The sequence below is a fragment of the Haemaphysalis longicornis genome, unplaced genomic scaffold (assembly GCF_048455015.1).
Source record: "Haemaphysalis longicornis isolate Haplotype H1 unplaced genomic scaffold, Haemaphysalis longicornis Haplotype H1 scaffold_1, whole genome shotgun sequence".
Classification (NCBI taxonomy): domain Eukaryota; kingdom Metazoa; phylum Arthropoda; class Arachnida; order Ixodida; family Ixodidae; genus Haemaphysalis; species Haemaphysalis longicornis.
In genome coordinates, this window is record NW_027526203.1 from 256,415,812 (window position 1) to 256,436,883 (window position 21,072).

At 48.7% G+C, this 21,072-nt stretch overlaps 1 protein-coding gene and 1 long non-coding RNA gene across 7 annotated transcripts in view; both read right to left on the bottom strand.

Moving 5' to 3' along the window:
- The window catches only part of LOC144144590 (tudor domain-containing protein 1-like), a 100,507-nt gene that overhangs the window by 40,176 nt on the left and 39,259 nt on the right, over positions 1 to 21,072 (bottom strand). The window contains exons 1-4 of one of the 5 annotated variants that reach the window (XM_077676094.1): positions 10,330 to 10,635; positions 4,554 to 4,623; positions 2,752 to 2,777; positions 217 to 415 (exon numbers count right to left, since the gene is read on the bottom strand). In XM_077676094.1, the coding sequence (XP_077532220.1) occupies positions 217 to 415; positions 2,752 to 2,777; positions 4,554 to 4,623; positions 10,330 to 10,371 (337 nt within the window). In that variant the 5' untranslated portion in view covers positions 10,372 to 10,635. Of the gene's footprint in view, positions 1 to 216; positions 416 to 2,751; positions 2,778 to 4,553; positions 4,624 to 10,329; positions 10,636 to 21,072 lie in introns of those variants that run through there. The other 4 variants (XM_077676110.1, XM_077676118.1, XM_077676127.1 and 1 more) reach the window with 4 other exon arrangements.
- LOC144169345 (uncharacterized) lies at positions 15,713 to 20,027 on the bottom strand. 2 transcript variants are annotated; one of them, XR_013322429.1, is made up of 6 exons: positions 19,632 to 20,027; positions 19,456 to 19,532; positions 18,417 to 18,500; positions 17,328 to 17,491; positions 17,130 to 17,225; positions 15,713 to 16,726 (listed from the first exon to the last, which is right to left on the bottom strand). It is a non-coding gene; the product is annotated as an uncharacterized LOC144169345 (long non-coding RNA). The 2 variants fall into 2 exon arrangements; XR_013322428.1 differs by having other exon boundaries at positions 17,328 to 17,511.

Sequence of the window (21,072 nt, forward strand, 5' to 3'; positions counted from 1 at the left end):
CAAGTTTCTCAGAAAACAAACTACATACTTCGAGCAAGAACGTGCAATAATTTCAGCCAGTTTGGAGTGCAGTGTGGGTTCTTTTTTTCCCAACCCATGTCACGACGCAGGCATGATGCCTGTGGCCAAACTTTTTTTGCTGCCACTCGGAGATTCCCACGGCCAACGGCAACATTACATGTTGCCCCAGATCGCAACGAAAGCATAGACTCTCACCACAAGCACCACAGAGGGTGCACTTGCGATCGGTGCTGGGAAAGTCACGGACAGTGACGGCTTGATGGTCTTCCTTTCGGTCACCACCAGCCGTTGCCACAGTTGGCCTGCAGTTGCTGCTGCCGCTTGTGGAAGACGCACTGCTGATGACCCGCCGGTCACCTGGCATGAGCCCGACACTGACGTGGATGGCCTTGAGCTGGCACCAGGGACCGAGCAGGGGGAGAAGTTAACAAAAATTCATTGCATGCCCTTCCAACGGTAACAAGCAGAGCTGGATGCAGACAAAGAAGTGCATGAAACAACCATGTTGTAGAAATCCGCTGTGATAATGGAGTGTGATGATAGATACCTACATTAGATTGAGATGTACAGAGCATTTACCAGAAAGCCGGCTTTGCCACGAGATTCAGTTTTTCCGGCATAGCTTTTGTCGATGCGACTCAATTTTGACACTTTGCTTCGGTTTATGACATTACGAAGCACTAGAAATTTTCATTGGCAGATACAAAAGACCACATGCCTGGCAAAAGACATTTTGCTGACACGCAACTGCGGCAGCAAAATCTCTTGTGCTTCATAAACTTGCTTATCCAGCTCCTGCTGCAATTAAAACTGAAGCAGGGAACACTCAAAGCAGATTTCAGTTTTGAGCCTGCTTGTAACGCGCACGCCAATTTTAAGGCTACTTTTGCCAATAAAAGACGCCCGTTAGAGTCAAACAAATACAGTATTCTTGCTCCATGCCCCTGCATGACGCATGACCTACAGCAGCTACAATAGTTTTGCTGTAAAAACATGCTGCACAGAATTTGAAATTTTAATTGAGAGGTATTTTCTTAGTAGGAAGACTACAAGAACATTTTTTTTTCTGCAATTCCGCCAGACCAATGTGATGGTTACTAATCAGTTCAGCAGAACCACACAAAAGCCAATTTTTTGCTGTTGTTTCACAAATATCAATTGTTACAATAGTCCATGAATGTTGTATTGGTAGGTCCGAAAAAACCTCTGCATCACAGTCAACATAAGCTATAGCTGGTGCACCGTTTATAATGGCAGGCAAACTGTGACGCTGAGATTGACTGAAACAGATTTTCTGAGGCAGCAGCACCGCCATGCATACCAGAAGCAACGCAATTAGGTAAGCGCCATAGAAGCAGTAGGCTGCCCTCGAAGTGCCACTGTAGTTGCCATTCTTTATTACTAGTCTCTTGCTTTATGGTTGGTGGGTGCACATAGTCGTAATATTCACTACAAAACGGTAAATAATTCAATTTAAACAAATTTGTTTAACACAGCAGTATAAACAGTACACTGCAAGCTCAGCCAATCACAGTTTCCACACAGTTTCCACACTATCTTCTCACATTGAAAAGATTTGTTCATCCGCACGTAGGAAATTAGGCATGCTAAGGCATAGACTCAGTAGTTCTCCCCCCAGTACTAAACTGCCAGCATACAATACAATAATCAGGTCTGGTTTGGAATATGCATGTGAGGTGTGGGATCCGCATACTAAAAAAGATATTAACTAGAGAAAATCCAAAGGTTAGCCGTCCGTTTTATTTTTAACCGATTTCACCAGTCTGATTCCCCAATTGAATTAATGCATGATAACAAAATTCAAACTTTAGAATGTCGCAGGAAAACAGCAAGACTTAAATTTCTTTTCTATCTATCCAGCAAAAAACGGTGTACTTGACCTATCAAACATTCTCCATTATCTTCGCGTCCAACTAGACGATATCATTCACAAAACTTCACTCCTACCTTTGCTCGAACTAACAATTTCAAATACTCTTTCTTTCCTCGCACAATAACAGAATGGAACGAACTACCACATCACATTTTTGAATCTGGAAACGTGTTAAGGTGTATTGAAAATTTTTTTGAAGTGACTTAGATCTTGTACCGTAATATGTTGTATATGTATTAGATGCGACTGCATCTCATTCACCCGCCTTGTCCCTGCATCCGGCGGCGGCGGCGTTGTCGGCGTCCGCCCCTCCCCCATTCTCCTCGCCGCACCAGCTGCGCTCTCCGCCGCTCCCCCCCTCTCCTCTCCGATAGTGAACACTCTATCGCGAGGGGCATTGGATTGGATTCGATTGGATTGGCTTGGATTAAAGTGGATTGTGTTGGATTGTGTTGCGTCATAGCCGCGGCAGACGCACTGGCGCCGGCGCGTCCCCTCACCGTTATGCGCGCTATAAAACGCGGTGCCTGTGCCGCTCCGCTCCATTGTTCAAGCGCCGTTCCTCCGCTGTCCAACGCTGCAACGTGAACCCCCTATGCGTCGCATCTACACAGGGGTTCCCGCGAGGAGAGGTGGGAGTTTTTTACCTGTTTGTGCCACCTGTACTGTTTCCTTTTTTGGTCATGTTCTCGTATTGTACCGCCCCCACTCCTGCCTGGGCTATTCTTAGCCTGCAGTATTTTCTAAATAAATAAATAACTCCCTAGGAAGGCTTGGCGGCAGCATATATTCAGTGCCTCATTCGTTCACATTAACTTAAGACGAATGAAACTTACCTCTTCAGGTGAGTAGGACACATGCTCTAAGACAGAAAGAGAGAGAGGGGAGGGAGGAGGGGTGAGAGCAAATGTTAGTTTTACTGCTTTCAATCTACAAGAAACCAACCAAAGCAGGTGAATGCTTGGACTGCCGTAAGACGACCCATGGCCCGACCTAAATAGGCAGCAGGGACAAAGAAAGCCGAAATGAAGCTGGAGTGACCTATAAAAACAAGTGGTTAATACACCCCCCCATAAGACCCACATATTTAAAATGAGGCAAGATAAAGGTGCCAAACTGCCTAACGGATTCTGTGAGTGTTACCCTTCCATACAGTGGCATAATGAATAGAACACTCCCTTCAGGTTAATTTGAATACAAGTAGGGATAGGTTTTTCTTCTTAATTTAATTAGTTTTTCATTGCTTTCGGACTTCTTTTGGCTGGGGCATTTGTTTCAAAACCTTTGGGCTGCTTGACTTTGCACTAAAAACAAGAAAATGCCAACCAAAGCCGTCAGATTTTTCACGAGATTTTTCTGTCCTAGATCTACAGTGATTGGGTAGAGTAAGTTATGTACTTAAGTAACAAACTGAATAAAAATAGTACATGCACTTGTGTATTTCTAGTGTCATTTAGAAGCAAATAAAGAAAATTAAAGCAGTTCCCCTCAACTTGAAAGTTGTGAAGTGCAGAGCAGTTGATTTGCCAAAGGGGTTGTGGCATCCTCTTTTGACTAGTTTCAGTATCAGCCCGGCATTGATACCAAAAAAAGTCAAGAGAGGGCACCGCAGCCCGTGAAAACACACCTAAAGAGACACTGGACTGAGTTTTCATTAATGTGTGGAAATTGATGATTGTGGGGTTTAACGCGCCGACGCAACGCAGGCGATGAGGCGCGCCGTAGTGGAGGGCTCCGGATTAATTTTGACCACCTGGGGATCTTTATCGTGCGCCGAAATCTCGTACACACGGGCGTTTTTGCTTTTCGCCTCCATCAGAAAAGCGGCCGCCGCGGCCGGGAATCGAACCCGCGACCTCGTGCTCAGCAGCGCAACGCCTTAGCCACTGAGCCACCGCGGCGGGTTAATGTGTGGAAATTAATCTGTTAACTATGATTTTTTTATATTATTGTGTACTTACTTGCTGCCTAGCAACGGCAGCCTCCGTGGCAACGGCACAGCGCTAAGATCCCCCCCAACACTTCGCATATGAGTACGTGTGCCTGTGTAGCACAATGGATTGACATCGGCTTCTTAACGAACGCGAGAGACCCAGGTTCAATTCCTGACCAGGGTAAGCGGTGATCTTTTCGAAGCCTCTGTTTGGGCACGTGACGCCGTGTAACTGCGGTGACTACATACCATGACCCCGGATGAGCTGACAAGCCGGGCCCCTCAAGCGTTCCGCACCTAATAATAAAAAACTTTGCAACTGACTGCACCAATACACGCTTCTGCCCCATTATAAATAAATAGGAAACTGACATGCTACAGCTGCCATTTCCTAGAGGATTTTCATTGCAACGCCAAAGCAAACCTAAAAAAAAAGATAAAAATCCCTACACAAGCATTACATGAAAACAAATATAAAAAATAAGTATTTCGAGAATTTGAAGCCTGGTCTTCTTCTGTGGGAAGTATTCTCCCACAATGCCAAGATTTTGAAGGGTAACACTAGAAACACCTCCAGAGTCCATTTGAACACCTAGCTCTAAAGCTCTTGTTTGATATCTGACAAAGCCCTGTGCACTGCTTGTCCAGAGAACGAAACCAAAATGCAGCTCACCACTACCACTGATTGCAATCAATTCCCCTCACCTGACTGAGCAGCTTGGGCCAGGCATTGCTGTGCGTCCTCAGCACCAAAGCAGAGCCCACCCCGCTCCACCTGCATAATGGCAGTGTCAAGGTCACCCCACTGACCCCTGCAATCAAGTGACATCCCGTCTTATGAACATGCTGGGATCAAAGTTTCCCACCACCAGGGAGGGATGCCCTGAAACTTCCTGCAAACAATGTGCCACAAACGGCTCTTTCCAGCCCACAGTATAAATTCATTCCAACAAACATCAGCATAAAGAGCAAGCTTTTGAATGTCCAACTGTCCCAATGAAATTAGTTTTAGTAAACCACACTTTCACTGAAAGTGCGAAATATGTACACAGTTGTAAAAAAAAAAATGCTAGAGATCAACCCTGCCAGTTGCAGGGCTTGCTAATGCTGCAGATTCATGGAAGGAAGACGCAATAAAGAAGGAAAAAAGGTGGGAGCTTTGATTGTGGGCTGTATCGCGTCAACGCTACACAGGCAATGAGGCGAGCCATAGTGGAGGGCTCCAGATTAATTTTGAGCACCTGGGGATGTTAAACACGTGCCTAAATCCCAAACCCACGGGCGTAAGGTGGGAGCAGTTAGTTGGAGCTTTGTTCCAAACTAGGGGTCATAATTGCAACGAAACCTTATCTTTCAAAAGACCAAGAAAGACTTTTTTTATGTGGCAGACATGGCTGCACAGATTCCTGGCTGGCCTGAACATTCAAGTGGTAAGAGGAGCCAGCCAAAACACACGGGAAGCGAGGGCTGAATGAGACAGGGAAAGAGGGGGGGGGGAGTGAAGCGACGAGAAATCCTAGTACCATCAGGGTAGACAGAGGAAGGGTAAATGGCCGAAGTGCAGAGCTAGCCTCGAATGTAAAGGACATGATGGAGGGAAAAGGAAGGAAGTTCCTCGGGAAATGCGACGGGCAGAGGGGCATGCTGCCTGCGGAAAAGGCAAGGAGGCTGTACGTTTGCGGTTGCAGAACTTTGCAAGAACTGCAGGGGTTGTGGCAAGGGGGCCAGGTACACATACCAGCATGAGACAGGTGGGACCCAAGTATGTGAAAGACAAAGGAAGCAGTGTGTCCAAGCATGGCAAAAAGAGAAACTAAGGCCTAATGGTGAATCCAAGAGGATGTAGTTGCGTGGAAGGGAGCAATATATATCAGGGTAGCGTGCCTGAGCGCCAGGGTAACAGCATCCAGCCAGCACTTGAACATTTGCGTGGTTCAACAGGCTGACAACTGCAACTCTCCACATGTTCCAATTAGTAAATGAGTGACTTAAGTTTACAATTTATCTTCTGATTTTTGAATTGTTGTGCTGTTAGAGTTAGAAGCCACCCCGAGATAGGGCAAGCCCTTGGCTTGGCTTTTTTTTTTTTTTTTTTAACATCAATCTCCTGCAGGAGGTGGCAATGCAACGTGAACAGTCTGCATGGGCCTATGGCACCTCTGATCGCGCGAAGGCACAACACATGATGCACACAACATATGCATTTCGCTTGCACTGATAGAGGGTGCCACCAGTAAACGCACACAATGAGGCTGAAGCAATGCAAGCTGCCCCCACTGAAAAATACTGGTTTTCTTTCTAATGCAAAGTAAGGAAAATGTCATTGAAATTCTAGATGTCAGACTACACAGTCTGCCCAATATGACCTTTGTAATTCTTCGGGCGTGAGCAACTTACAAAAAAAAAAAAAGCCTTGTTGGCACAACTAGCTAACATGCACTTGACACCAAAATGCTGAACCAAGCTGTTCACTTTTTTTTTTTAGTGTGGGTGCAGGACTAGCTACAACCGACAAACAATCACTTCCTGTCAAACTTTTCACTAAAGCCTTGTGGAAATCCCATGCACAGTCAGAACACCGAACTGCAACTAATTTTCTGCTATCATCACCACCTAAAAAGTGCTCACACTCAAGCTATATAGCATTGAATACCATGTTACTGTGACCAAACCCAGAAAACAAACAAAATGTGCACAACGCACCCATTGCACATGAAGCATAAATTGTGAACTAACTAGCCACAGCCCAAGTGCCTCATGGCAAAAGCCACACTTAGGTTCACAAATATGGCTGCAGAGTCTGTTATTCCCGGGAGTCTGTGTTGCCCAAGAGAAGGTTAGCATTGTTAACAGAGAGCAGGAAAGCACCAATGGACTTATTCCAGTACCACTCTACCTAGCACTTGCCCTAATGAACCGAAATCTCTGCGCAGGCATGCCCCTTACAGACCTTGCAGTCAGGAAACCTGTGCATAATACATCCTCATCACCAATTCTAACCGCCACCCACCCATCACCCGTTGCATTCACCTGGAGGCCATGGAAGCAGGTGCACACTTCCGAGACTAATCTGCAGCTGACAAAGCGTCTTTTTTACTCCAACCGGCAACCTTGTTCTCTCACAGTGTTTTGAGGAGGGTCAAGAGGGACACACGTCGTCAACATACATCTCTCTGCGGCTACCAGATGAAAACACTGTGGAGGGGCCGGACTGTTAACCAGTGTAGAACGGCTGGCTACAGTCACTGCAAACGCTCAGCGGCCCCCCAGAGCGGCGGAGTGGATACACAGAGCTGCGGTGGCGAGAAGACGTCCGAGGGCAAGGCACAGCTCCGCTAGCCTCCAACAGAGAGGGAGATGAAACACGCAGCAAAAGTGAGCTCGGGAATGGCACCTGGCTGCGACGGCATCCCAATGAGCTTGGTTAAGGTGTTGGACCCTCAGTTGTGCGAATGAGTGGACACCTTCCTGATTGAGACCCTGAAGGAATCTGTGATCTCAGAGCAACGGTCTAGGAGCCTGCTGTATAAAGGTGCCAGGGACAAAGCGAACTGCAGGCCCATTGCTGTGGCCCCAGTGCTGTACAGGATGATGCAGGTGGTGCAGGAGCGACTGCAGGGGTGGGCAAAGAAGAAAGGGCTACTGGGAGAGCTGCAGATGGGTTTCCAGACGGACCAGCACATGGACAACTGCCTATGTGTGCTAGCCCAGTGTGTGAAGATGACGCAGCTTACGTCCCGTTCCTCAACTAAACGCGTACGACAGTGTCGATCGGGCACTCCTGTGGAATATCGTGGGGGTGTACAGCTTAGAGGAGAAGGGTGTGGACTTTCTCCGAGCCACCTCATGTCATAGCACTAGTGGTCTGGGAGGGCCACGTAGCATCAGCAGTCGAAGTTACGCAGGGACTAAGACAGGGCTGCCCCTCCACTGTCACCCTGCCTCGAGGAATCCGGCTAGGGCTTCAAGTTGGGCCAGACGGTGGAGGTCCACATTCCGGCGCTGGTCTACGCAGACGATTTGCTGTCCTTGCTGGCTTCCCGCAAGAACTGCTTGACATCTGTGCACACTGGGTACAACTGAGCACCGCCTTGCGTTTAACACGGCCACGTGTGTCGTGATGGCATGGATATACTGGGGCGTAGCAATCAACCCCTACGTGGCTGGCACCTGCACGTTGACACAATCCACAGCGAAGTACCTAGGCATAAGGCTGATTACGGGGGACCAGCTACTACCTTGCCGAGCATGAGACCGAGATCGCAATTAGGGCATGTCAGTACGGCAGTCCCTGTGGTCTTTCAACAGGTAGAAGGTGGCAAGGCGCTATGGAAGTTGGTGGTCGTGCCTGGCATTATGTACAGGAATGCAGTGTTCTGCCTGCCCTCGGGCACTCGCAAGTTCCTGGAACGTTGCCAGCAATGGGTGGGGATGGGGGGAGGGGGTGGGGGACAGGGCTACTGGCACTGGGCCTTCATGGGCAGTGTACGATGGAGTGTACTGGGCACTCATGGGCAGTGTACAATGGCAGTACACATTGCAATGGGACCTCGGCTGGTCTACCTTCACACCGAGGGAAGCAGTAGTGAAGGCAAGCTACGAGAACATGTTACTTCGCTTGCCTGTCACAAATGCGGCTCACCAGATGATCCTGCACACTATGCTAGCCAGCCAACAAGGTGGCCAAAGAGGACCAAAGCGCTTCGTGATTGCTCTGGACTGGCAGAGGCGACTCTCATGACAGTGAACTGTAGTGGGAGTCGATCCGGGGGGACCAGGTGCAGCGATCCAAGGCAGCAGAGTGGCTGGGATTGGCGACAGCAAAGCAGCACCTGGCAAATGTCAAAAGAGACATTTGCTGGGAGACGCTGTTCAACAACTCCAGAGGCAGCAGTCTGCTTGCAGAGGCAAGGGGTGGAGTGTTGCACACTCAGGTGTGGCGGTCACGCTTCACAGCTGGCTTGTTGATGACTTGTGCCCTCTGTAGGGAGCAGAAGACTATTGCACATCGACTGCCTGGACATCCACCCTTCAGCACAGTTGTAAATGCAGCGTTGGGCTTTGCTGAAGAGTTGACCGAGATGAGGTTGTGGAAGCAACGAAAAGGCGCCTGGAACACTGGTGGACATGCGGTGCTCTGTGCCATATGTAGTGTGGACATACGGTGCGCTGCACCGTGTTAAAATTTTTTTCTTTTTTTACGGCTCCCCAGTGTGAAATACGCGGCGACCCATTGCAAAGGGTAAAGCCACAATTGCCACCAGCCTCCAAACGTTTCTACCCTTTCTATTGCAAAGGATTTTTATTTGTGCATATACAAACTTGCTTTAATCTGTCAAAAAAAGCAGCGACGTAAAAGACAAAGAAAGCAGCAGCAGTTATAACTAAGAAGCAAACTGTGAAAACGTTACTTTATTTACACTGCACAAAGAGGATGGAAAACCGGCACGGCGGGAGTGCTGGGTATGAGAGGAGAGCGTGCATAGATCACGACTGGAAACGGTTCACTGTGACATCGCCTCCTGTATTTTTTCGGTTCCAAATGCATCGCCCGCTTCACAATGGGAGCGAGTTGGACACCGGTTTCCGCCATATGCCGTAAGGTGGGCCTCAAGCTTAACCAAGTTCATCCAACTGTTGCTGAATTCAATACTGACTTGTGCCTGGCCGCCACGACAATCGATGTTTGAGATTGCCGAAGTAGCGGCGCTCTGGCAACTGGTAGAAAACTAAGCGCCGCGACAAACACGTTTTGCCCATATTGCCGCTTCCGCCACGCGTCGCCCCAAGAGTAACCGGTCACGTGACTAAAACACTGGGAAGGCTGAGAAGTAGATCTAGGGACTGATGCGTCAGGCATTAAAAAAAAACAGGAAGCGACGAGTGTGCCTTGTCGCTGCGCGCAAATGCGCTCTTCTCGTATTCACCACGACAGAAATCCCCGACTGCGAGGTGCGCCGTGTGCCGAGGCGTAGACACACAACCTTAGCGCGGCGCACCTCACTGTGCGGTAAAATTGATGCCACAACACAAGCAAAGCGCAGGCGCCTAACTGTTTAAACACGATCGCTAAACGTTGCCGCCTCAATAACGGCACACACGATTTCCAGGCTCTTCGTGCCTTTCGTTATACACGTGGTACATGTTGCAGTTCGGATTAGCGTAACTTGTTACGAACGCTTTCTCTGAAAACACACACCATAACATTACCATCAATTCTCAGCTAGTTTTTTTTTTTTTTTATTATTCTGAGCTTGCTGCAATAAGCGCGAAATTGGTTCTGAACAATAACCATCCCGTTGTTCGACTAGTTGGTTGCCGCCCACTTAACAGTAAACTGCGACCCTTTACCAGTTAGGCCTGACGGTACCTAAACTACCCAAACAAAAACCATGTTAACTTAGCGTGCAGCAGTCAACACATCGTACTTGTGCTATGCGCACTAAAAACAGCACTCACACGTAAGCGCTAAGCGTCTTACCTTCTTCAGAGAGTCAACAGTGAAGCGGCTTGAAAGTGCCATTCTTCGCTAAACAGGCTAAATGGCTCAAAAAACTACGCAGTTTGCGCGCCAGGACGGGTCAGTACTCAGTGTTGCCAACCGAGGTTAGACCAGTTAGACGGCTATCACAAGGTCAGGAATATTCTGCGTTACCCAAAACAATTCCCTTGTATCAGTAAATGTTAAACAACACTATATTTTGCATAAATACGACTTCAATAACGGTAATCACTCAAACAAGTTTATCTAAGCTGAGCGGGCCTTGCGTGCACCCATCTGTGCATTTTCAACCCCAAGTTTCCGGGAAATCGTCGGGAATCCGGAAATTATTCAAACGGTTGTATGCGATTGGCTGGTGGCAAGAGAAAAGCCAATCAGGAATGAACTGATGTGTTGCAGTTCCCCAGAAGTACCTAGATCATTTCCCCACTTTTGAGTCTAGATGAAAGAATGGACCTCCTCGATTCAAAGTCGTCCCATCGCCCGCGGGCAATCCTGCGCTCAATTTTGCCATGCATTGCCGTGAGGCTTCGGTCCGAAGGCAGTCCTCGTTCTGCCCGCGGACCGTTCAGTAGAGGTAAATCAAGGAGGCCCAATGATTCTTCTTTCCTTGATGCGCGAAAAGTGAAAACGTCTGTATGTCGAGATTTCGGCGCACGTTAAAGGTCCCCAGGTGGTCAAAATTAATCCGGAGACATCCACTACTGCGCGCCTCGTAGCCCACGTGTAGCTTCGGCGCGTTCAACCCCCAAAATTGGGATTCTTCCTTCAGGCCACTGTGAGAGCAACGCAAAGTGGCTACTCAGCAGGCTGGCTTGAGGGGGATGCGTGGCAGTACGTTCACTTGTTTCCACCGCGGCTCCGAGAAGCCAACTAGAGATCGCGCCCCTGATATTGCATACACACAGAGGGACTGCCCGGGGTAAACTGTGCCTTGCTGAAAAGCGGCCCACCAGGCGCGGCAGCACTGCGAAGTGTCTCAAAGTTTCGTTTTATTCGCGGCGTGCCCACGCGAGAAATTAGGGGGAAAACTACCGGACTGTAGTGGGGACGCCCGTCGGGTGCTACCACTGACCGCATCGGAGATTCAGGCGGTGTACAGGTGCGCCTGGCCACAAATGGCGCATAATGACTTTTGTAATCTTTATTCGGACACTTACCCAGTTGCTCGACCGCCGTGCTGCCAGTTATGGCTTCATACGGCATCTCCGCTAGCATAAAGGGAACGATGTGCGATAAAAAAATGGAACAACGCAAAAACAGGCGACTTCGGCTACGAAAAGTCGTCCTGGCTCATGCGAGTGCATGCATGTCCTGGGACACAGGCTGCGGGATTTGACGTCGCTGAGTGGAAGTGAGCGAGTGAAACGTCTATTTATTCTTTGGAGGTAAATGGTGGGTGGCTTCTTAGTGCCAGCCGCGAGCTGTCGTTCAGACCGAGAGCTGGTCAATTCTCAATCCCACTGCCCTTATGATGGTGGAAAAAAGGGGTGGTGGATGGTAGGACAATTTCCACAGAAAGCGGTATGTAGGGCACGGAATCTGAGGAGAGGGGCTGTATTCGGGGTATTTACTGGTATATATCCCAATAAACACCCCGTATCGACAACTATACAGTACAATTATACCGTATTTATAGATACTGTAGAGGTTTCAACTCTGTGCCAAGGGCGGTAGTGGTTGGGAATTTCAGTGTAGCAAGGGAGAACGGATTAGTAGTGGGGGAACGCGGTTGTACGTGGGAGTGTCAAAAGTTATCACGGGCAGCGGTGTGAGCCGCTTCAACCTCTGGAAGGGAGGCGTGCCCCGGAGTTTTTACTATTGGGATGGAGGGGGGACTAGAATTGCTTGAAGAAGCTTGATGGCGGGGCCTGTGAGGTAGTTTGGCATGCTTGCTGACAGTCGGTTATACCGTGATGTAGCCACCTGGGACTGTGGTGGCTGCGAGTGCAATTCTATGCAGTTACTTCAGTCGTAGCTGCATGAGCGGGGGCGGCGAAAGGAGAGGTTACGCGGTGATCCTTGGGAGTCGGGTACAATGAGTGCGTGGTCTGGTCAGTTGGGATATGCTGCGGCGTCCATGTAACGGTATCCGCGTTGTTGGAGTAGCTCTCCTGGAGGAGGCGCACTGCTTTCCTTGCGACCGCATCATAAGGGAAGTGCATGTGGTGGGAGATGGAGGAGACCGAGATGTACGAGCGAATATGTGAAGGGATGCGCTGTGGGGCGTCGATGGACGTAGGGACAAGGCGACCGTTCGAGGGGTGCGGGAGGGGCGGGTGATTTGACTCACTTTCTGTGCATCGATATAGTCCGGCAAGCCTGTTGTGAAGGCCGTTAAGTAAGTAATTTGTAGTAAAGGCAGGGAGGCTTAGGATGAGGATTTCCGGGTGGGTGTGCCTTTTGTGCTTTACCTGGACTTAGTGGGCGCGATATGTTACGGGACTCGGCAGAAGGGCGTGGACGAGGTGTTGTGGGGTCCGTGGCGTTGAGTGCAGTGGCGGCGTGTAATGCGGCAGCTGGGGGACTTTGAGATGCAGTTGCGGAAGAAGTGCGGCCACTGAGCCGTCGGCTTGGAGCAGGACGCCAAGTATCCGGAGCGCATTTTTGCGTAGAAGCGGAGCAACACCAATTGGTGAAGGCCGTGGGACTGGGGACCAGGCCGCACTGGTCGACCGTTGGTGAGTGCTCGGAGGACAAGAAGGGTGATTTGTAGGGGTCGCAGGTGAGGCCTCTTTTTAGGTATTCTAGCGTGGAGTCTATTTGAGCCCGTCTTGTTGTGTTGGTCCATATACTGACTAGTTAAAATATCGGCGTAAATGGCGTGCCGAATATTCGGTACAGCGGTTAGCTGTGCGAGGAGCAGGACCATGTTAAAAAGCAAAAAGGGGACTGGGCCTTGGCAGGTGGGGAGAAATTACTGTATAGAGCCAAGGAGGATGCTTGAATGTACACTTGTACGCCGCGATGCAATGGTCAGCTGCTAGGAGGCCTTGAAATATGGCCTCATGCTTTAAGTTATTCAAAGCCCCTTGGACGTCTAAGGCGAGAATGGTGCAGGGGTTAGTTTTGCTGAGGTTGTCAGTGTCTGTTCTTTTAGTTGTAAAAGGACGTCCTGAATGGACTTGGAAACCGAAAGGTGTGTGGTATAGAGGTTGTCTTCGAGATATGCGCCGTTATGGGGGAGGATGCCTGCTTTCCCGATGTTTGGAAAAGGCGAAGGCATCATCGAGATTTTGAAGGTATTTGAGATGCGGTCTTTTCTTGAGGTCGTGTTCCCGGTTAGGCGGGCGTGGGCATGTTTTGGTGCTTGGGTCGTAAACGGGGCACCTGAAGCGGGGTTGGGGATACTAAGCCGCTGCTGGAAAGTTAGGTTGATTTTGCGGGTAGCCCACCACTGGAGAGGCCGGCGCTGCGATCGTTTTGACGTCACTTGTAGGATCACCGTTCCTATCTTTCTGCTTAGTTGGCTTGCAACGCGTGACACTTCGCTTAGGAAGCGCGTTCTAGAAGTATTTTCGTGTTAATTTCCTTCGTTTGAAGTACATTTTCAGTGCGTCAAGCGCAGTTGGACCTAATGGTGACTGTATAACCGTATCAACTGTGGTAGATTATCCGGAAACACCATGGGCCTGGTGGTGTATAACGCATGCGACCGAAGCGTAAGCAGCGGCTTGTTTCCCCGATCAACAATGTGGACTACGACGATCGCCGGGTGAAGTTTCTAGATTTCCCTTGTTTGCAAGAAATGTATAAAGCAGGAAATCGTGAAGCGTTAACTGCTCGCAGAAGCACACGCACCTGCCGTGCCTGCCCGCACAGCCGACGGTGCGGCTCGAACCGACGCAGGTCGCGGCAGCAACAACTTTTTAAAATCACACAACTCGTAGAAAAGAAGTTCCAGATTGGTGAAAGTGGATGTTAGCATGATGAAAAATTCTGATAGGTATGTGGTTTTCAAAGCGATGCTCAAATATCTGCCGCGATTTACGCCGACCGGCCGCGGAGGTCGGTCCCGGCAGCGACGGCCCGTTCACGCACGGTGCGGCGAGCGGCCGAAGGATGGCTGCTTGCGCGCAAGAATCGGCCGAGGCCGTGCAGGTATCTTGATCGTCGATCGCTTCAACGGAAATCATCGCGCTTACAGAGTTCCCAGCGCGGTGAAACGATCTGTTCGGGTCTGTCACTCGCAATTCTAACGGCGATGAAATATCTGCTGCGACGCCAAGCCTAAAGTTACCAACATCCGATTACGTGCATGCATCCGAAGCCGGTTGCGAAGTTGGCGAAGGCCCTCCCGTCGCGCACGCGCGTGTTGCGTTTGGGTTCCTCTAACTTCTTGGGGGCCCCCAGCGCTCGGTTCTCTTATTCTAAATATTCCCATTACCCGAAATCATTAACGACGTGATTCGCCTCGTACGCAGCCTCGCCTTCTGTGAGCAGTCGTGAGTTTCGAAATTGATGCTTGAGAAATGCCGGCTTACTGTAAACATACAAAACTTTGTCGGTGAGTCGAACCCGCCGTGGCGTCTCTCTGGGAGTCTGGGACACCGCGAACTCATGGCGTATTTTGGTGGGCGTAGCTTTCAACCCCACGTTCCTATATTGGCGCCCAATACGGCGACGGAACAGGCCCTTTGTTTGCCTTCGTCACTGTGCGATTTCCTGTGAGGTGAGGTGAGCTGCTTGGCTTCTGAGCACGACGCTTTTTGTCGTAACGCGCTCTGTCCAGCCGCCGCTGCCCGCGATAAGGTGGCACCTTACCCGCGAACCGAGGCAAATATCGCTCGCCCCGCGCCAGCTTCGCCTTTGTTCTGTACGTCTCAACGGAGCGGCTATGCCACGCCTGCTAACTCGACGTGCGATTTGAACTTGGAAGTTGGAGCAGCGCCATCCGCCTGCTACGCCGGATTCGAAAACATTTGCTAGGGCGACGCTAGTAACGCTAGCCTGCAGCCCCTCTGTAGCCAAGCTTGCGTCGCAGAGAGCCCCCCGCGCTTCGTCGAAATGGAGCGCTTTGCTCCGACGAAGATAACTCGCATTCGTCCTACCATAGCCTCCTTTATACTTTCTTACTTTATAAAGTATAAAGGAGGCTATGATCCTACCACGCGCAAGCGCCTATCGCGCATAGCGCGCCACGGGACGCCTACTGGCGGTGAGATGTTTGAGTGGCGCCCCCTGGCTCTGACGTCAGCTTAGGGACCCGCGCCGCTGTCGTCTGCTACACCCGCGCCGCTATACTACACCCGCCCCTCCCTGTTCTGTGCTCGCCCCGCCGTCTCCGCTTGTGACGGGCAGCAGTGCGTGTGCTAGAACCGCCCGCTTAGATGATTTAGTACATTAAAAAGCGCATTCCCAGTAATTCAGCTGTTTTGCCAGCTTCTGACACCTCTGAATAATTTCGAGCTGTATCCCGCACAAGTCTGCAACACACGAGGAGCGAGATACCAACTTCCTTCAGAGCATTGGTGAGATGATCGTGTGTAACTCGTCCTTTCTGGCTTATTTGCGAGGTTCAGTGCTCAGAGCTCCTCGATAAATATTCAAAATGCGTAGGCTTCCCTACAGTATTTTCGAAGTGCTCTCATGAAGACTCAACAGTCTAATGCTACGCACCAATCAGCTAGCCCCTACACGGCATCGCACAGCAGGAAATAAAACGGCTGTCGTCTGTTTCTTTCATTGTTCAGTTGTATCAGACGAATGTTTTTTTTCTCTGCCCAATGCATTAATCTTCCTGCAGCTTCACAAACGCCTTATTAAGAGGTGTGGGGATGTTTGGGAGACCCACAAAGTACGTGCGGACCTTCACAAATTGGCTTCCGTTATGGCTGCGTGCTAGAAGGTTCATATCCGCAGCGTGCGTTGTTTATTCAGATGCAGTGAGGAGGTTTGTGCTACGCCCCAGCGAAACGATGCTGACAGCGTTGTCCACAATGCTCGAAGGCGGCTTTTGTGACCCGAATTTCTATCGTAACCATCGTTATCGTAACGAACTGCACCTCAACACGAACAGTTATGAAATTATTACGGAATTGAAGGCTTGATATACTCTGTAACGAACGCTATAAATCGTATACGTGCCCGTTTTCAGTATAACAACAATCGAAACCGATGAATATGTCCAAGCAGCTCTTTACGGTTTTCAAACCACTTCAGGCGTAAAGAACAAATTCTGGCCTAATCAGGATGGCGTTTTATGAATTGAAGAAAAACATTTACTCTCTTGTCCTAGACTTAGGAGCCCGCCGATTTTACTGTGAAATAAAGTTTTCTGCTCCTCCTCCTCCTCCTCTTTTTTATATTTTTTTTATTTACACTCCATTGCTGCTGCTGTGCAGGAGAGGAGGCTCCATCCAGGGGCTGGCTGCGTCTGTGTGGAAAAAGCAAACAATTCCTACGCTGCGGCAGTAGGCTGTTTTTGCGCGGAAAAGTAGTCGCCGCCTAAGGATTTGTTTAGTTAACGAGCGCGCACACGCACACACACACGCACGCACTAAAAGGAGAGTAAACGAACAAGCAGCTACGCAGCAACTCGTGCTAACCATATGACCAGAAGAAAGCAAGCGCACAAAATTTTGGGTCACCTGACTCCCAACTTGAATCTCCCGAGTCAGTACCCTATACAGGTTAGTGATTGTTCGTCAAAGTCACTCGCTAGCGGAGTGTTATGTCTTCTGCATGGTTCATGTATTTTTATTAGGCAGAGATTAGGATGAAAATCATTTAAATATAAATGCACTATTAAATTTTGAGAATATTAGTTTATTGCTTACTTTGTGGGTTCCTGTAAGCCCAATATTCACAAAGTGGAGCCAGTCACCAATGATGTGGCCCGCTATCGACTGTGGCCTGCGTCACACCAGCAGCAGCTGGAAAGCATAGGGTGCGACTAGTTATGGGCTGCATAGCAGTTCATAAATTGAACTACTAAAACAAATCAAAATACGCTCTCAGAAATTTTATACACTCACCAAATACTACTCGGGAACGGATACTAAGCCTCTCGGACCTGTTTCTTCTTTTCTTCCTGTCCAACTGTATATAGATGACCGCCACCTCAATCGAAACAACCCATCTGAAAATTCGCTTGGTTGTAGAAGCGACGTTTGCTCCTCCAGTCCGGCAGATCTTTCACCTAAAAAAGAACACAAAGTGCTACAAAGGTATTACAGATGGGTCACACAAAAGAACACACCCATTAAACACAAATGTGTATAATGGTCCAAGTTTACTTACGTAATAAAGGGAACCAAAGTGGGAACTCATAAACGAACAACTTCGATCCTAGTCTTTCTAAGCAATGAAAAGAGTTGTGTGGCATGTTTAATACATGCTTGGAACAGGCTAGGGGAAGAAAGGAGGAAGAATTTGAGCATTTTACAACAACCCGGGCATTTTTCTTTTTTTCTTTTTTTTTCTTTTTTTGCACGAATGCAGGAAGGTTCAGTTTTTCAGTCAAAGCCATGCGTATCATTGCAGCCACTAAATTTGTTAGCGTTCACTTTAACCATGGTTTTTGTTTTCTCGCGCTCGGCGTTGTTACCTCGTCATATGAAACGCACCCTGTTATTCATCACTGCTGAGCATTTACAGGATTTTTCAAAAGTTGGGAAGAGCGCGTGGAACCGCGGATGTAAAATCCTTTGATTCAAGCTGTTCGAAACCGCACCACCGATGGACTAGCCTTTTTGCTCGAATCATGTCGGTTTTATTTCGGCGAACGACGGCTGTGCATGATCAATGCGGCCCCAATGAAAGCGTGCTGGTTCCAAACTTCTGATAAAGTACGCGCAGTAGGCAAAATTCTGTATCCAGAGTGACCTCTTTTGGGCGTAACGGCTCCCTTTAGAGGGAGTGGGTGATCGCTAGCATGGCCAAGTACCTCCCACACCTCCTACCCCCAATTACCCCTTTCGGATCTTTATCGGCTTAGTTGAAAGTGGCACCTGCCCTGGTCATTCCAGCTCCTGTTGTGCTGTGCGTTATCGATTTAATTCGCTTTTCCATCTTGATTCGCTAAACCCGCTAGCCATTTACACAATTGAGCAATATTTACTTACCAATTTCTATGGTCTCGGGATTGGCACTCATCGTCGATGAACTCCGCGTCTTTCCCGGTTTGAGGGCATATTGAAAACCATAGCCTGCAATGAAAGTGACTTCGACTCTTTACCAGCTGCTATTTACCAGCCTTTTGGGGTGCATTTCTCACTACTCAAGAACGCGCTAAGCTGCTTAATGCATTTCAAAAATGTAAGTCGCAAACGAACGCATGTACTCGAACAGCGCACTTTTTCCCACCCTCCCACCCTCTGTGACACCTTCAGCCCTCAAAATGCCCCTTTCTAACAAAGTTGGCTATATAGTCACGCAGGTTGTCTGGTTGCTTACTCACCAGCGAAGAAAGCCACGACAAAAGGCTCAGGTTTGCAGCTTTTAACAATATATCCCAGAAGTTCGACGAACTTTTTGCGATAGGTACGCCGTAATACCGTCTACGTTAACCAGAGGCAAAATAGGCTACCAAGGGGTGCATTCTGACCTGTTCGTTTGCATTTGTGTCGACTATATTCCGAAGGAGCTGCACCCCCCCCCTTTTTTTTTTTTCACGTTAAAGAACCCCGGCGTTCTCAACATAATTATCGCATCGCCAGGCAATTAGGGACAAACGTAATGCTTTTTTTTTTTTTTTTTTCAAAATTTCGCACAGCGAACTAACGTGAGACACACATTATTTTGTTTCGCGTGCCCAAGCCGCTACCTCACTTGCCCGGCTGAAGTAGAGATCATTCGAGGTTGGGCGAGGTTAGTTATCCGAATTCACTTTGCACAAGGCGTGCAAAAATCGTTTCTATGCAACGAACAAAAATCGTTTCCATGCAACGTACCCGTAACATTGATTCTTCCATCAATACTGCCTACTATAGTTCACCAAACAGATAAGGCCCGTTCACACTTGCGACGATGAGACGCGATTTCGGAAGCTTTTGCCGCCCGACGATCAGTTTTGTCGTTTGGTCTCAGCCAATTTGTCGCCACGACAGAAATCGCGTTGCTTCGTCGCAAGTGTGCCCGGGCCTAAAGCAAGAAAATACTCACGAGTTGCTCCTGCACACCTTCCTTGTATGTCGCTCACATTGCCCAAACGCAGCCTCTGGCGCTTCGTTTTGAATATCCTGCGATAAACGGGTCTCGGTTGGACAGACCACGGAGAAAGATATAACACCATCGAACAGGCTACGACTGAACAAGCATGCGCTTGCGCATATACTTACGTCTACAACTGCAGTGTGCCAGGTAAACGATCCGGTGCAACGACTGGAGCTGGGTGCGCACGGGGTCCTCTCGGCAGTGGCGAGAAAAGACCCCTTGAGCCCTTGCCCTTTTTTTCTTTCCCTCTCATATGGAGCGAGAAGGCAGTGGATCTCCAAGCAACTTTCCGCAGCCGCTGTCTGCGGCTGAAACCTGTCTGAATAAACAAAAAGCCGTGGGGGAATGCTACACAAAGAAACGTCGCACAATGCGACGGGACACTTCTCCACCCGCCCTTGGGGACAGCGCCGCGAAGTTCGCCTTTTACATCGCAAAGTGAAGACAGCCGTACCTGCTCGTCTCAACGAACAGAATGAGGAGGACTCGCGAACAAGATTGACTTTGAACGAGACTGATCGTGATGGCCGGATCAAGGAACGCTTCATAACCAAACATGAAATACGAGTGGTGTAGGGACAAAATTTGTAAAAAACACCAGTGGCATTTTTTTTGTAAACTAGAACTTAAACGTTTTGATTCACTAATCAGAAATATCATGATTCGATGAAAAAAGAATTGTGGGCAACTTAACCAGTCCGGCTGGTGCGTACGGAATAACTACTGCTGTGTGCATGGTCACATAACTACAAAAAAGGGTTTTTTTCGTACATGTATGATTTAAACAAGCGAGTTACCCCTGCAGCCTTGAGCACTATTAGCGAACACGATTACGTAATTTCTCGCCTGATCGCCGATAAAACATGCCTTCGCCAGGAATGCCTTCGCACATGGAGTCCATCTCCCCCCCCCCCCCCCCCCCCCCTCCTCCCCTGTTAAACGGCTCCGAAAATTACATAGTCTCACGACTAGAAATAATAGGATATCATTTCACAGTAAATCACGGGATATTACGCAAATTACGGGATATTACGACTAGAAACTGCTCTTTCTAATGTTTTCTAAAATGTTTTCTGAGTGAATCTAGAGCAATCTCTCCCCTGCCCAAAGAACCACAACTCAATAGGAATTATAAGCCGCAACGAGTAAAATCAATCGGCTTTATAATAGGTGTTGATTTAAGTGTATTAAAGAAAAACATAACAATGGACACAAATCGTAAGATAAACTTTTGAAATGCGGCATTAATAAAAAAATTCAGTAAGTGCAGTAAATAGTCATTCACGACATGTGATTTACCAAAATCAAAATACAACAATACGTTCAAAGCAAATAAGGCATACAAGAACCAGACAGAAGTACGTGGCTGGTACCAACAAATATATTTTACATACAAAACTGCGCGCGCGCTGCTTGCGTACTCAAACGCTTAGTCGCCGTTTTCTACCGTCGTTGTCTTCTTCCATCGTGGCACGTTAGGAGCACACCACGAGTAACCATATCTGTTCTTCAAAATTTTTTCGCATCGAAATGCCTTTTAACCGAGAAGTCCGTGCATCGGAAAGC